This window comes from Hordeum vulgare, chromosome 5H (genome assembly GCF_904849725.1).
Source record: "Hordeum vulgare subsp. vulgare chromosome 5H, MorexV3_pseudomolecules_assembly, whole genome shotgun sequence".
Classification (NCBI taxonomy): Eukaryota; Viridiplantae; Streptophyta; class Magnoliopsida; order Poales; family Poaceae; genus Hordeum; species Hordeum vulgare.
In genome coordinates, this window is record NC_058522.1 from 485,203,825 (window position 1) to 485,220,480 (window position 16,656).

The 16,656-nt window shown below is 45.1% G+C and overlaps 1 protein-coding gene and 1 pseudogene across 1 annotated transcript; both read left to right on the plus strand.

Moving 5' to 3' along the window:
- Positions 1–3,004: 3,004 nt before the first annotated feature.
- On the plus strand, positions 3,005–6,830 carry LOC123396962 (annotated as a pseudogene).
- A 555-nt stretch (positions 6,831–7,385) lies between these two features.
- LOC123396478 (short-chain dehydrogenase TIC 32 B, chloroplastic-like) lies at positions 7,386–10,053 on the plus strand. The gene is made up of 9 exons (XM_045091403.1): positions 7,386–7,451; positions 7,690–8,073; positions 8,220–8,451; positions 8,551–8,630; positions 8,717–8,870; positions 8,952–9,030; positions 9,322–9,406; positions 9,537–9,583; positions 9,686–10,053. The coding sequence occupies exons 2-9, from the start codon at positions 7,758–7,760 to the stop codon at positions 9,857–9,859; spliced, it is 1,167 nt and encodes a 388-aa protein (XP_044947338.1). The 5' UTR covers positions 7,386–7,451; positions 7,690–7,757; the 3' UTR covers positions 9,860–10,053.
- Positions 10,054–16,656: the final 6,603 nt, after the last annotated feature.

Here is a 16,656-nt window from a genome sequence, read left to right on the forward strand (position 1 = left end):
CAGCAAATACCGACTAAATTCTGAAAATAGAGTGGGATCTAGAGTTTGATGTGCTGATTTCGGGAATTGGGAGTTTAAGATTTGATTTAGCTTTTTCCTGTAAATTTAAGGTTTGTATTGAAATTTTTTTCCTATAAACTAGCATTTGCTCAAAAGAAAACTTATAAACTAACACGATCGGACGGCTTTTCTCCAGGTGGACCTAGAAGGATTAGCAAATCCGCAGACAAAACTAATCTTTCCATCGATCAATCCGTCCAGCGGATGAGGCTCGATGATGCCCAGAATGAGGATTATCTCTTGGCTTCAAGTCGGCGGATCTCAAGTTCGCCGCCTCGTCTGTGTGACGCGTTTCCTTGTCTTACCTAGCATTATCTCTTGCGGTTTTGCAACTGAGCCCTTGTTGCAGTCTGCCCATTGCAACAACTCGTATGTTGCAGGATCTCGATCTAGATCCCTCGAGGGCAGTCGCCTCCCGTGCTTCTCCCAAGTCCCCGTTCTACATGATGTTGTACCTCTAATTTTTGCAACATCATCCATGTGGCAAAATTCCTCCCACAACATTATATATCTTGCAAAAAAGTGAAGACCCAAAAAAGTCTGCAACATAGTCTTTGTTGAATGTTTATGCAATATTACCTTTGTTGCAAATGGTTCTGCAACACTAATTTTGTTCCAATAATGAGAAGGGGGCTAGGCCGTTGGGTGGACCATATCTAACGGTTGCGGAGGAGGTGGATCTTTTGAGGTTATCCCACAAAAATAGGAAGGAAAAATTGTTCGAATTCAAACCATATGTAAACTTTTGCTGCTAACCATGGTTCGGGTGCATGCATCTGTATATTGTGTCGTGGTCGAAAATCCTCCGCCTGCTAGCAGAAAATATCCCAGTCTTCTGACGAGTGCCCACGCTGACATAACTAACTAAATGTACTTATAAAGTAGGAAAAGGTTCAAAACAAACCTTAAAGTTGTAGACAAAAGATAAATCAAACTTTGAACTTTGAATCCCTGAAATTGGCACTCTGAACTTGTAGTCCCGGTCTATTTTAGAGCCTAGACATGTTTGACACACTGCAAATACTAGAGCACAACAAGAATTTGGGCCAGCCCACTATAGCACAACAAGAATTCATGAAGTTTAAAAAATGTTCGTGCATTTTTCAATTTTGTTCAGAAGTTAAAAAATGTTCTTGTTTTCTATTTTTGGCATAAATTCAATTTACTTTTATTTTTTAAAACAAATGTTTCGAATTTTGAAATTATATTCACATTTTTTAAAAACTCTATGATTTCAGAAAAATCACATTTGTCCAAAAAAAATAGAATTCTAACAATTTTTTACATGTTATGAAAAATGATTTGGATTTGTAAAAATTGTGTCACATTTTTTAAATAATGTTCTTGCAATTTTGTAAATTACTTGTATTTTCTAAAACGCCTGAACTTCAAATTTTTTGGGGGCCAAACAAATATTTAAAATGTAAACAATTTTGGAAATATACGCACATTTTATAAAGTGTGAGCACTTTTTAGTAATTCTGAATACTTAAAAATAACTATTTTTTGAAAAACAATCAATTTTGAAAAATAGAACACTTTTTAAACATATATTTTTTTAGAGCGGAACAGAAATTTTAAAGTGCACTTTTTGAATATTTTAAAAATGGCAAAAAATAGAAACCTGAAAAAAATGTGTAAAGAAATGTTTGTGACATCTAAAAATACCGAGAGTTTAGAAAAATATGCGTGGCATTTCAGAAAGAATCTATGTAAAATGTATATAGTACTCGTGTGATTCAAAGAAATGTTTCATCCATTCTGAAAAGTGTAACATTTCAAGAATGTTCACTAGTTTCAAAAAATAGGCTTGTGACATATTCGGAAAGAAGTATATACAATTTAAAAAAAGTTTGCATGATTAAAAAGAATCTGCCATACCCTTAAAAGGATATACGTGACATGTGTTGAAAAAAGGTATATACTGTTTTAAAGATGTGTAACAATGTAAAAAATGTTTGTGTAGTTTAATAAAATGTTTATTATTGCTAAGAAATGTAAAACGTGTATTAAAAAAATAGTACCTTGTGAAAGAAACAATATGACGAAGGAAAACAATATGAAGAAAATCAAAAAAGACATAAGAAGCATAAAGTAACAAAGAAAAAAAAACAGTGAAAAACAAAGTATAGAAAGGAGAAAACAAAGAAAAAACAAAGAAAAGCATACCAGCGAGAGGTACTGCACTAATGGGTCGGCCTAATTCAACGAATACCGACTGAATTGTCAAAATAGATCGGGATCACATAGTTTGATGTCCTGATTTTTGGGATTGGGAGTTTAAGATTTTGTTTAGCTTTCTCCTGTAAATTTAAGGTTTGTATTGACTTTTCTATACTACTATTAAACAAGCAAACAAAAACTTTTTTACGTGCATCAAGCAATTAGTACAACAAAATGCACGCATCAATCAACACCACACAATTAGTCCCACAATTCCTAATCCAACAGCCAACATTTATCTAATACATCTATTGTGTGCACTTAGCAAATTCCTATGACTGACCGTGCTCGACCTCCACCCCCCATCCTGCAGCACCTAATCCCATTCCAAAATTAACACTAACTTTTCCCTAACATCTTATCGCACCTCCCACCAGATCTCACCCCTCCCTCGAGCGTGGGACGACCACCATCGAAGGAGCTCGAGCTCGCGACGCGGTGGCGCCCGCTCCCCACTTCCATCTCCCTCCTCTCTCCTCCTCCTCGCTGCCGCCACATGCCGCCGCAAGATGGGCTCGGCCTTCATAGGCGGCGGCGAGGCTCCACTCCTCGATCAAGTAGTGGTAGCAGTGCAAGATGGGCAGGCTCGGCCTTCATAAGCGGCAACGAGGTTCCACTCCTCGATCGAGAAGTGGCGATGGCACTGGAAGGAGCAGGATCGGCCTGCCTCGGCGGCGGCAGGGTCCGTCTACTCGATTAGCTGCTCCCCGCCAGCCTCGACATGTCCGCCGCCGTCGGGTCGCCGTTCCGGCCCACCCCCGTTACGGCCCACCCCCGTGACGCATCGCCGCCGGACGGGGGGCGCCGGCGCCGTCACGCTCCGGTGCTCCAAGGCGGCCGCGGCCTTGGTCGCGCCCGTCCTGGACGACCTGAGGCTGTAGTGTGTGATGACCCACAAGTATAGGGGATCAATCGTAATCCTTTCGATAAGTAAGAGTGTCGAACCCAACGAGGAGCAGAAGGCTCTGATAAACGGTTTTCAGCAAGGTAATAACTGCAAGCACTGAAATTAGCGGTAACAAGTGATGGTGTAGTGAGGTGAAACGTAGCAAGCGAAAAGTAACAAGTAACAAGTAGTAGCAATGGTGCAGCAAGTGTCCCAATCCCTTTTGCACCAAGAAACAAGCCTGAACAAAGTCTTATAGGAGGAAAAACGCTCCCAAGGACACACGGGAATTTCTGTCATGCTAGTTTCATCATGTTCATATGATTCGCGTTCGTTGCTTTGATAGTTTGATATGTGGGTGGACCGGCGCTAGGGTACTGGCCTTACTTGGACAAGCATCCCACTTATGATTAACCCCTCTCGCAAGCATCCGCAACTACGAAAGAAGAATTAAGACAACGTCTAACCATAGCATTAAACTAGTGGATCCAAATCAGCCCCTTACGAAGCAATGCATAGACTGGGGTTTAAGCTTCTGTCACTCCAGCAACCCATCATCTACTTACTACTCCCCAATGCCTTCCTCTAGGCACAAATATGTGAAGTGTTATGTAGTCGACGTTCACATAACACCACTAGAGGAAAAGACAACATACAACATATCAAAATACCGAACGAATACCAAATTCACATGACTATTATTAACATGACTTATCTCATGTCCTCAGGAACAAAAGTAACTACTCACAAAGCATAATCATAATCATGATCAGAGGTGTAATGAATAGCATCAAGGATCTGAACATAAACTCTTCCACCAAGTAATCCAACTAGCATCAACTACAAAGAGTAATCAACACTACTAGCAACCTTACAAGTACCAATCGGAGTCGTGAGACGGAGATTGGTTACAAGAGATGAACTAGGGATTGGAGAGGAGATGGTGCTGATGAAGATGTTGATGAAGATGCCTCCCCTCCGACGAGAGGAGTGTTGGTGATGACGATGGCGACGATTTCCCCCTCCGGAAGGGAAGTTTCCCCGGCAGGATCGTCCTGCCGGAGCTCTAGATTGGATCTGCTCAAGTTCCGCCTCGTGGCGGCGAGGAAACCACGAGAAAGCTCCCGATTGATTTTTTCTGAAACGAAACCCTTTATATAGCAAAAGTGGGGGGCCAGTGGGCCGTCAGGGAGCCCACAAGCTTGCTAGCCGCCACCAGGGGGTGGCGGCTACCAGGCTTGTCGCGCCCTGGTAGCTCCCCTCTGGTACTTCTTTCGACTAGTATTTTTTATATAATCCCAAAAAATTTCACGTAAATTTTCAGGGCATTTGGAGATGTGCGAAATAGTGGACTAAGATTTGCTCCTTTTCTAGTCCAGAATTTCAACTGCCTGAATTCTCCCTCTTCAAATAAACCTTGTAAAATAAAAGAGAAAAGGCATAAATATGGTACCACAAAGTAATATTACAGCCCATAAAGCAATAAACATCAACATGAAAGCAGGATGCAAAATGGACGTATCGGTGCGCGACGCCGCTCCCCCTGCTGCGACACGTGGCGGGCGCCATGGCCGCCGGCATGCGCGCTGGGCTCGCCGTAGACGGCGCCGGCGAGCTCAAGATGATCCCCAGCTACGTCTACTCGCTCCCCACTGGGTAACTCACCTACCAACCACCCAGTGATTCAGACATTCAGTGACTCTGGTTGGTACAGTAAATAGATGAGTTCTTCAGTCATTCAGTACACCAATTAGTTCTTGTAAATTGGACTTAGTGAGCGTTGTGAGATTTGATCTGGTTATGAATTGATGTTGCCTCACCATTGTTGTGCTCAAGGAGTGAAACAGGGATGTTCTATGCTCTGGATCTGGGCGGCACCAACTTCAGAGTGCTGAGGGTGCAGCTGGGTGGAAAAGATAGGCGCGTCGTCGACACCGAGTCCGAGCAAGTGTCGATCCCCAAAGAAATCATGCATGGTACAACCGAGGTAGCCGGTTCTTATATATAAGCTAACTGGCTCTGTTTTTAGATAGAAAATTAGCATATACTTCGTTGCATATGGGGAGAGCATGTCTGACATGTGACGTTGCGATTGTTGTGGTTGAACAGGAGTTGTTCGATTTTATCGCGGCCTTCTGGATTCTGTATGGTAAAATGCACATAGCCACAACAACCTTCATGGTTGGCAAAGCAAATGGGATGCCCAATTACCCATAGTGGATACTGAACTCTGTTTTTTGCCTCTGCTCTGCTTTGTTACGGGCTGAAATGTGTCTGAAATGACATCATTTCACATTCCAAGGTATATGATATTTTTTCAAGTAATTGAATCACACTTAACAGGTAAATGATACCGTTGGAGCCTTAGCTGGCACTATTGGGACGAGGATGTGATGGTTGCGGTGATTTTGGGCACCGGCACAGATGCTTGCTACATTGAGCGAACAGAGTCTATCCCAAAGCTCCAGCACCTCGGGCTTGGAACAGGAAACACGGTATGCTGCAACAAGATCACATATTTTATTTACTTCTTTCTGAACTGAAATTGGATGCATGACATTCCAATGTTGCTTTGCCAAAAAAAATGGGAGGGTCACTGGAGCAGAATGAAGTCTATCTTTTTTTTGGAAAAGGAGGCAGCAATCGATCCACATAGCCATAAATTTTTAGTAAAATGTGTCAGCACTGAATATATGCGAGCACACTGAGTTGGTTAAAGTTTATAAAATGCAGATTATCAACACTGAATGGGGAGCTTTTTCAGATGGTCGTCCACTAACTGAATTTGACAGGGACATGGATGCCGAGAGCATAAATCCTGGTGAACAGGTAAAGCATGTTTTGCTCGCTTATCCCTTCATATGCTTATTTTGATGGCATTTCAATGCCTGCAGATATTCGAGAAGACGATTTCCGGGATGTACCTTGGAGAAATTGTTCGGAGGGTGCTGGCCAAGATGGCTCAAGAGTCTGATCTGTTTGGTCACTCATTCTCTCATAAACTAGCTGAGCCATTTGTTCTAAGGCAAGTTCTTCATGTTCCAGCTCCCAGAATCCAAATTATCCTCTTGTTTTCAAATTGTCTAGCCAGTCTAAGCTGAACCACTATCATAACTACAGAACTCCGCATTTGTGCGCTATGCAACAAGATAACTCCGATCATCTTGGAGAAGTTGAATCAATTTTGCACGACATCATGGGCGTAAGATTCTACACTTGTTTCAGGCGTACATGGGCATTTAGGGAGCTGACCAGTACCTGAAAAAGAAGTTTTCTCCCATAAACATGGTTTCAGGTCAACCAATCTTCTTTAGCGGCATGGAGGTTCATTTTAGAAGTTTCTGATTGTGTCATCAAGAGAGGCGGGCGGTTGGCTGGTGCCGGCATTGCTGGCATTCTTCAGAAGATGGAGAATGATTCCAAGGAACTGATCTTAGGGAGAAGAACAGCGGTAGCGATGTACGGCGGACTTTACGAGAATTACCCTCAATACAAGTCGTATATGGTTGAGGCTATGGCGGAGTTGCTCGGTCCCCGGGACATGGAGCACATTGTCGTCGAGCACACCAAAGACGGCTCGGGCATCGGTACGGCACTTTTGGCAGCTGCAAACTCAAAATATGCAGGAGCTCAACTCTCGACGTGACGCTTATTAGGAACTTGCGAAGCGAAGAGTTTGCTCTAGCCTGGTAGGAACCTCGAGTGGGTTCCGGAAATGTATTCTCTTGCTCAGGAACATACTGCATCGATAGAACTGAGAGGTAGATAAACATGATCTTCTTCGGTGACTTTCAGCATCACTTCGATTACATTTGTTGGTACCTTTTTTTTCTCATCGCGCCAGGCAAACGACATAGCAGACCGGCATGCCCTATTAAGAAGCCACAATTCTTCACGTGTGAGGTAGCTCTAGAAGCTTTAATTTCACGTCAACCGATTATTATGAGTTCTGCTCAGCAAAGGACCTACCTATTATTATGATTTTACACTACGGTTTCCATTCACTGATTATATATGTTGGGACTATTGATATTTTTTGTGATTTGCAGTTACTCACGGATTTCTGTTTGATTTTTTGGAGTTTCTGCATGCGATACCTCAACCTTCATATGCAAGTGCCGAAAGATCTCAGGTTGTATATATTTCCTTTGAAATACCAGGTTGTGTCCTGTTCTAACGTCAGATTATCTGTATTTTAAGCCATTTTTTTCAGACATCGAAGCTAGATATGATGCGTCGAGTGAAGAAGTTAGGATTCATTCCACCTTGCTGCAACCTTCAAGTGAGTCAAATGTTTCTCCTTGTCTTATGTGTGTGTGTGTGTGTGTGTGTGTGTGTGTGTGTGTGTGTGTGTATATATATATATATATATATATATATATATATATATATACGTTAAAAATTTAATATAACAAGCAATTTATAAATTGTCCGATTTGTATGCTAACTAGTTCCTATAAAGTAACATTTGCTCACAAAAAAATCTTATAAACTAACACGATCGGACGGCTTTTCTCCAGGTGGACCGAGAAGGATTAGCCAATCCGCAGACAAAACTAATCTTTCCATCGATCAATCCGTCCAGCGGATGAGGCTCGATGATGCCCAGAATGATGCGCATCGACCACCTCTTGTTCTTGGGGGCTCAAATTTTGTTTTTGTCTCCTTGTTCTGTTATAGCAGTGTTTTTGACCTGTTCCAGGCTTATGCTGTTAAATGTGCATGCCGCATATGTTACTCCTACCACATCACGAGCTTGTTGGTGTTGGGAGCTGAGAATCATCAGATGGGTCTCCTGTCGCTCATCACCGGCCGGCCGGGCGCCAGCGGGTTCGGGTCGGCGTCCACGGCGGAGCAGGTCACCGACGGCGTCGACGCCTCGAACCTCACCGTCATCATCACAGGTAACAGCCAACAACACACTGACACCAACCATGGATTTGTTGGAGTAAACTTCAAGTTCTGTCACAATCAAAACCCTTTTGTAGCATGTTCGAAGGATCCATTCAGGGCGAGGAAACTCTGAAACTCGTGTTTTATTCATTCACAGGAGGACCTAGTGGCATTGGCCTAGAGACGTCGAGGGTGTTCGCCCTGAGAGGAGCCAATGTCATCATCGCGGCGAGGAACACGGAGGCCGCGTCGGAGGCGAAGAAGAGCATAACGGAGGCGAACCCGACCGCCCGCGTCGATGTCCTGAAGCTCGACCTCAGCTCCCTCAAGTCCGTCAGGGCCTTCGCCGAGCAGTTCAACTCCATGAACCTCCCTCTCAACATCTTGATGTAACTAACCAACCTCACATCTTGATACTCCGGTTTCTTCTTCCATGTGTACGCTGCTCTGAATAATCAAAGCCGTCCAAAACCCTTGTTGCTCTGCAGAAACAATGCAGGTGTGATGTTCTGTCCCTTCCAGCTCTCCGAAGATGGGGTCGAGATGCAGTTTGCCACCAATCACCTAGGTATTGTCTCAGCAGTACTCAACACCAACCATAAGAAAATATCTAATACTAATATTTGTCTTGTCTCACATGTTATGCTCAACCAGGCCACTTTCTGCTGACCAACCTGCTGCTTGATAACATGAAAGCCACTGCTGAGTCTACGGGTATCGAGGGCCGCATCGTGAACCTATCATCGATCGCCCACGAGCATACATATCCCAAGGGGATTCAGTTTGATAAACTCAATGACAAGAAAACGTATGGGTTCCTTATGGTTCTTTGGAATTGGAGGAGATCGATTGTCAATTGAACTGTTACTGATGTTTTTTGCATTGGCAGATTCGATAGAAGGTCGGCCTATGGACAATCAAAGCTTGCGAACATACTACACGCTAAAGAGCTCTCTAGACGGCTCAAGGTATTGTTTTTCTCCAAATTTTCACCTTTTTACTTTACTTATTATCCAGGGGAATGGAACACTTTGTTTATCATGGTCACCTTTCATATTTTTTTGAATTATCTTTCATATTATTTCGATTATACTGGTAGGGGTTTTGTATGTTAAAAATGGAACGTCTAATTGACTATTTTTTTATTCATAGCCTAAGAAAGATGAAATACGCGAAATTCAGGGCTCATACTAATTGGGGGTATCTTGAAAAAATTCAAACTATTCTGACACACCATAAACTGTATGTTACTGAAACAGGAGGAAGGAGCTAACATCACGGTTAATTCCCTTCATCCTGGAGTAATCATGACCAATTTGATGAGGCACTCCTATGCTGTCATGAGTACGCTCCCAGACTCATTTTTCTGTTGTTTTGAATGTATTTGTCAAATGTCATGTTTTAGCTATGCCCCATTTTCTGGTAAATGCCTTTATGTCCCCACCACGTTATGAATTTTTCTTTTAACTTGCAGAGGCAATTCAACTTGCCACTTGCTTGATCTGGAAGAATGTACCCCAGGTTCTTCTCCACTCCTATCTTCGAGTAACGAATATTGAATTGTGTGGTTACTTCTGAATTTAACTTTGACTAATAGAGGATGCATTGCCGTTTCATTTCCAGGGAGCAGCAACCACTTGCTATGTAGGGCTCAGCCATGAGCTCAAGGGAGTTACAGGCAAATACTTTGCCGACTGCAACGAGGAGAAGACAAGCGAATTGGCGAAGAGCGACATCTTGGCGAAGCAACTCTGGGAATTCAGCGAAGAGCTGGTCAAGTCTGCGCATCAGATCTGAAAGCAGGCGACAGAAAGGCATAGTAGGAACCTACCACATGCATGGTGAACCAATGTTGTTCATTAACAAATTCCGTGCTTGTTGTTTTGATCGTAACCTAAGATCAATATGCACCCTGGTTAAATTTCTCTAATGTGTTTGCTGATCGGTTCTCGATTGGGTTAATGGGACTGGTATATGTCGTCCTAGTTTCAGATTTCTGTTGCCTGAAATATCACCCAAGTTTCAGATTTATTTTGGTGTTGAGTGAAACCTTTTCATATAGAGAAACAAACACGCCCGGCTATGATCGTAGAGTGAGTTCCGGACTGATGGAGCAACAAACACGTCCTGGTCAGCGTCAGTATGAACTTCTGATCTCTCTCAGGCGGCCATTTGGAACAAAGAAAGTGGGAAGGGAAGGGCTCAGCTCACTCACATGGATGCTATATTGTGCTCCCTGTGCTTATCATGCCAGCCCCTGCATCGAATGGCCGGCATACCGATTTAATACTCCCTCCGTCCCAAAATTCTTGTCTTAGATTTGTTTAAATATGAATGTATCTAGTCATGTTATAGTATTTAGATACATCCATTTCTAGATAAACCTAAGACAAGAATTTTGGGACGGAGGAATCAAACATAAATGTATTGTCCCATTACATCGCAATAATCTAGAATTAACATAAATCTTACAAAAAAGTCTTTCGCCCCGCTTTATTATATATAAAGCAACAATCGACATACAGAAAACAGACAACCCGACACCACACACACCCAAGACAGATACAAGAGACTGTAGATCAGCAATACTACTCCAAAACACGAAAGCAAACAACTAATAGATATAAGGACAGCGTTAAGGGACGAAGGAGCGCTCCACCGAGAACGAGTCGCGCGAGGAGACGAAGCTGAGACTCAACGACCCAGGAAACTCCAAAGCGGTGCTTCCAAGTAATAAACATACCGGAGAGCCGCCACTGCCCGATCCACTGAATCGAAGTTTCACCCGGAGTACTGCGAAGGACCACTAAAAGGAAATACCTTATAGATAGATGCTTAGCAGTAGTGTGGGAATATGGGTCGCGCTACTGCTAATTAGTAGTAGCATGGGGAATAAAACCCGCGCTACTGCTAAGTTGATAGTAGTAGCGCGGGGTATAAACCCGCGCTACTACTAAGTGGTCTTCATTGTGCCTCTCAGGACAAGCCATACTAGTAGCGTGGAGTATAAAACCCGCGCTACTGCTAAGTTGATAGTAGTAGCACGGGGTATAAACCCACGCTACTACAAAGTGGTCTTCACTGTGCCTCTGGGACAAGCCATACTAGTAGCATGGGGTATAAAACTCGCGCTACTGCTAAGTTGATAGTAATAGCGCGGGGTATAAACCCACGCTACTACTAAGAGGTCTTCATTGTGCCCCTCGGGACAAGCCATACAAGTAGCGTAGGGTATAAAACTCGCGCTACCGCTAAGTTGATAGTAGTAGCGCGGGGTATAAAACCACGCTACTACCAAGTGGTATTCATTGCGCGGGGTATAAAATCCCCATCTCCTCCCCCAAATCCCTCCCCTCTCATGTCACTCTCCCCCCTCTCTCCATAGGCTCTCTCACGGGGCTCCTGCCCATTCGCGCCTCCTCCTCCATGGTGCCGAAAGAGGCAGCCGCCTCGCATCACCCGCATCCAGGAGCTCGTCGGTCTTCCCCCGCGTCTCCATGCCACCACACTGGAGCACCTCACCATCGGCGACCAGCCCCGATGCTCCCTCCATCTCCTTCCTCTCTACCTCGTTTCTCCTTATCTATCTCTCCCTCCGGTTTGACTCACCCTCCCATGTCCATGCTCGTGTAGGTCGTCGCCATGGATGACCAGGAGCTCTTTACCTTGGCCGCGAAGAGTAGCCCCACACCACCGTCTTGCTCTGCCCTCGATTCGGGCCCTCTCCAGCAGCCGTCGTCAGATCTGGTCTATCGTTGCCAGTCCATGCTGCCGGCGACCCCTGCGTCGCTGGATCGAATCATTCCTGCCATTGACAGCATGCACGGGATCGAGATTTTCTTTTGTTTTTGAAATTAATAGTAGTAGCGCGGGAATAGAGTAGGCGCTACTGCTATTTAGCAGTAGCGCGTCTACAACCCACACTATTGCTATCACATCAAGCAGTAGCGCAGGGTAAAACACGCGCTACTGCTAAAATTTAGGTGTAGTGCCCTAGCAGTAGCGGGGGGGGGGGGGCGCTACTGGTAGGCTAAAACCCAACGCTACTAGTAGTGTTTTTCCTAGTAGTGGACACAGGGCTACTGAGATGGAGCCTCTAGGAAGGGAACGATGCATGGACTCCACCGCCATCGGTCTGGTCTGAACGAGACGAGATTTTCATCTCGTCCACCACCCTCTGGCTCCGGTTGTGGTACGACACGACAGGAGATCGCCGGTCGCACCACCACCATAGATCGTCGAAGGCCCACCCCCTGCCACCCATGCAGCCATGACAACAAGCCTGTGAGCACCCGAGCCATGAGCTCCACCCACGAGCTAGCAGCTCCCACCACCAGGGTCGTCGCCCTGCTTCGAGATACTCGAGAGACCATCAAAGGTGTTGTCCTTGAGCCAACCGACGGGACCCAAGCATCAACGGAGTCATCGATGGCCGTCCCACCACGAACATTGATATGCATCTAGGAGGCCATTATCAGAGGTTAGCCAACAAAATAATCCTACGAACATAAAGAGTTCACGACTATGGAAACATTAGCAAATCTTAATGAAGTAGCTTTTGGGAGAGCTCCATCCACACGACTAGGAACCATGTTGAGGGGATGTACATAGTCAATAAGTTACTCCTCAAAGTAATCACATGCAACATGATATGTTGCAGCCGCTAGGCATCAATACATTGAATGTATTGGCAAGTTCCACAAGAATTATAACTATCCTATCTCACCTACATCCTTTTGGGATAAATGGAAAATTTGCTTCGTTTGCGTAAAGCGGTAGTTTTGTAAAATCTTTGCATATAAGTTGATCTACTCTATAGATAGGACATATTGCATCTCACAACAATCTGTAGCATACTTGGGTCCACTACATCTCACGGCAACCTTAGACCTTTAGCCCACTGGTACGCCCAATAGTATCATACTATTAGTGTCACCAAGAAGAAACCTAACCCATTGTTCAACCCACCAAGTTTTAGTTATCGAAGAGGTGATGATGAGATCTTCCATATAGTTTTCGGCCATGTTGCTCATTGTTGTCCATAGCCAATGACGATCAGTTTATAAATCTCTGTAGAGGTTTGTGTATTTTCCTCGGGCGACCTTGTCGCATCCTTCTACTACTAAACTCAACTATAGAGACAAGACTTTTATGAAGCGGTTGTGTGCTCCACCATCTAGACTCAGAACAACATACGCACCTACATCTGTTGGTCCACTCGGAATGTTCCCACAACTTACTTGGTCAATCCAGAACCATATGACTCACGCTTACACATGGAAGCTACTTAACTTGAAACTTGTACAATCCCTTTGAACATGGTCAGCAGTCCCCACCAAAATAACACCTCCAGATAACCCAATCAAAATCAATCCACCTAGATGATTGATTAATTAAGTTTTCACTAAGTAGTCAATCGATATACAATGACATGTCTGTTGGGTAACGTAGCATAAATTCAAAATTTTCCTATGCATATTCAGATCTTCCTTGGGAGAGACCAGCAACGAGAGAGGGGTAAGAGCATCTCCATACCTTGAAGATCGCTAAGCGGAAGCGTTGCTAGAACGCGGTTGATGGAGTCGTACACGCAGCGATTCCAATCTAGTGCCGAACTACGACACCTCCGCGTTCAACACACGTGCAGCCCGGTGACGTCTCCCGCACCTTGATCCAGCAAGGAGGAGGGAGAGGTTGGGGAAGAACTCCAGCAGCACGACGGCCTAGTGTCGATGGAGAGACGAGGTCTCCCGGCAGGGCTTCGCCAAGCACCGGCAGAGAGGAGGAGGAAGAAGGGCAGGGCTGCGCCGAGAGAGAGAGGAAACCGTGTCCAAAACAGCCCTGAAACCTCAACTATATATAGGGGGAGGGGGAGGGGGCGCAACCCTTAGGGTTCCCACCCCCAAGGGGTGCGGCAGCCCCAGATGGGAGAGGGGGCGGCGGCCAGGGCAGGGAGGAGGGGTGGTGCGCACCCCTCGTGGGCCTTAGGCCCACCTGGCTTAGGGTTTGCCCCCCTTCCCTCTCCCCTGCACATTGGGCTGAGTGGGGAGGCGCACCAGCCCACCTAGGGGCTGGTTCCCTCCCCCACTTGGCCCATCTTACCTCCCGGGGTCGCTGCCCCCCTCCGGTGGACCCCTGGGGCCACCTCCGGTGGTCCCGGTGGTCCCGGTACGTTACCGGTGATGCCCGAAACACTTCCGGTGTCCGGAACAATCCGTCCTATATATCAATCTTTACCTCCGGACCATTCCGGAGCTCCTCTGACGTCCGGGATCTCATCCGGGACTCCGAACAACTTTCAGTAACCTCGTATAACAATTCCCTATAACCCTAGCGTCATCGAACCTTAAGTGTGTAGACCCTACGGGTTCGGGAGACAGGCAGACATGACCGAGACACCTCTCCGGCCAATAACCATCAGCGGGGTCTGGATACCCATGGTGGCTCCCACTTGCTCCACGATGATCTCATCGGATGAACCACGATGTCAAGGATTCAATCAATCCCGTATACGATTCCCTTTGTCTGTCGGTATAGAACTTGCCCGAGATTCGATCGTCGGTATACCCATTCCTTGTTCAATCTCGTTACCGGTAAGTCTCTTTACTCGTTCCGTAGGACGTCATCGTGTGACTAACTCCTTAGTCACATTGAGCTCATGATGATGTTCTACCGAGTGGGCCCAGAGATACCTCTCCGTCACACGGAGTGACAAATCCCGATCTCGATTCGTGCCAACCCAACAGACACTTTCACAGGTACCCGTAGTGCACCTTTATAGTCACCCAGTTACGTTGTGACGTTTGATACACCCAAAGCACTCCTATGGTATCCGGGAGTTGCACAATCTCACGGTCGAAGGAAAAGACACTTGACATTAGAAAAGCTTTAGCATATGAACAATACGATCTAGTGCTATGCTGAGGATTGGGTCTTGTCCATCACATCATTCTCCCAATGATGTGATCCCGTTATCAATGACATCTAATGCTCATGATCAGGAAACCATGATCATCTATTGACCAACGAGCTAGCCAACTAGAGGCTTGCTAGGGACACATTGTGATCTATTTATTCACACATGTATTACTGTTTCCTGTTAATACAATTATAGCATGAACAATAGACGATTATCATGAACAAGGAAATATGATAATAACCATTTTATTATTGCCTATAGGGCATATTTCCAACAGTCTCCCACTTGCACTAGAGTCAATAATCTAGTTACATTGTGATGTATCGAACACCCATAGCATTATGGTGTTGATCATGTTTTGCTCGTGGAAGAGGTTTAGTCAACGGGTCTGCAATATTCAAATCCGTGTGTACTTTACAAATATCTATTACTCCACTCTGACATGGTCGTGGATGGAGTTGTAGCGGCGTTTGATGTGCTTCGTCTTCCGGTGAAACCTGGGCTCCTTGGCTATGGCAATGGCCCCAGTGTTATCACATAACAGTGTCATTGGACCCGACGCGCTTGGAACCACTCCAAGGTCGGTGATGAGCTCCTTCATCCAAATTCCTTCATGAGCCGCTTCTGAAGCAGCTATGTACTCCGCTTAACATGTAGATGCTGCCATGACTTCTTGCTTGCTGCTGCACCAGCTCACTGCCCCACCATTCAAAACATATATGTATCCGGTCTGTAACTTAGAGTCATCCAGATCTGTGCCGAAGCTGGCATCGGCGTAACCCTTTATGACGAGCTCTTCGTCACCTCCATAAACGAGAAACATTTCCTTAGTCCTTTTCAGGTACTTAAGGATATTCTTGACCGTTGTCCAGTGTTCCATACCGGGATCACTTTGGTACCTTCCTACCAAACTTATGGCAAGGTTTATATCAGCTCTGGTACATAGCATGGCATACATAAGAGAGCCACGGCTAAAGCGTAGGGGACAGAACTCATCTTCTCTCTATCTGCTGCCGTGGTCGGTGACTGAGTCTTACTCAATCTCATACCTTGCAAAATTGGCAAGAACCCTTTCTTTGAGTTTTCCATATTGAACTTCTTCAATATCTTGTCAAGGTATGTCCTTTGCGAAAGACCTATGAGGCGTCTTGATCTATCTCTATAGAGCTTGATGCCTAATATGCATGCAGCTTCTCCAAGGTCCTTCATTGAAAAACTCTTGTTCAAACAGGCCTTTATGCTCTCCAACATCTCTATATTATTCCCGATTAATAATATGTCATCCACATACAGTATGAGGAAAGCTACAGAGCTCCCACTTACTTTCTTGTACAGACAGGCTTCTCCGTAAACCTGTATGAACCCAAACGCTTTAATCACCTCATTAAAGCGAATGTTCCAACTCCGAGATGCTTGGACCAGCCCATAGATGGAGCGCTAGAGCTTGCACACTTTGTTAGCACCCTTAGGGTCGACAAAACCTTCTGGTTGCATCATATACAACTCTTCCTTAAGGTTCCCGTTAAGGAACGCTGTTTTGACGTCCATTTGCCAAATTTCATAATCATAAAAGGCGGCAATTGCTAACATGATTCGGACCGATTTCAGCTTCGCTACGGCAGAGAAAGTCTCTTCGTAGTCAACTCCTTGAATTTGTCAAAAACCCTTTGCGACA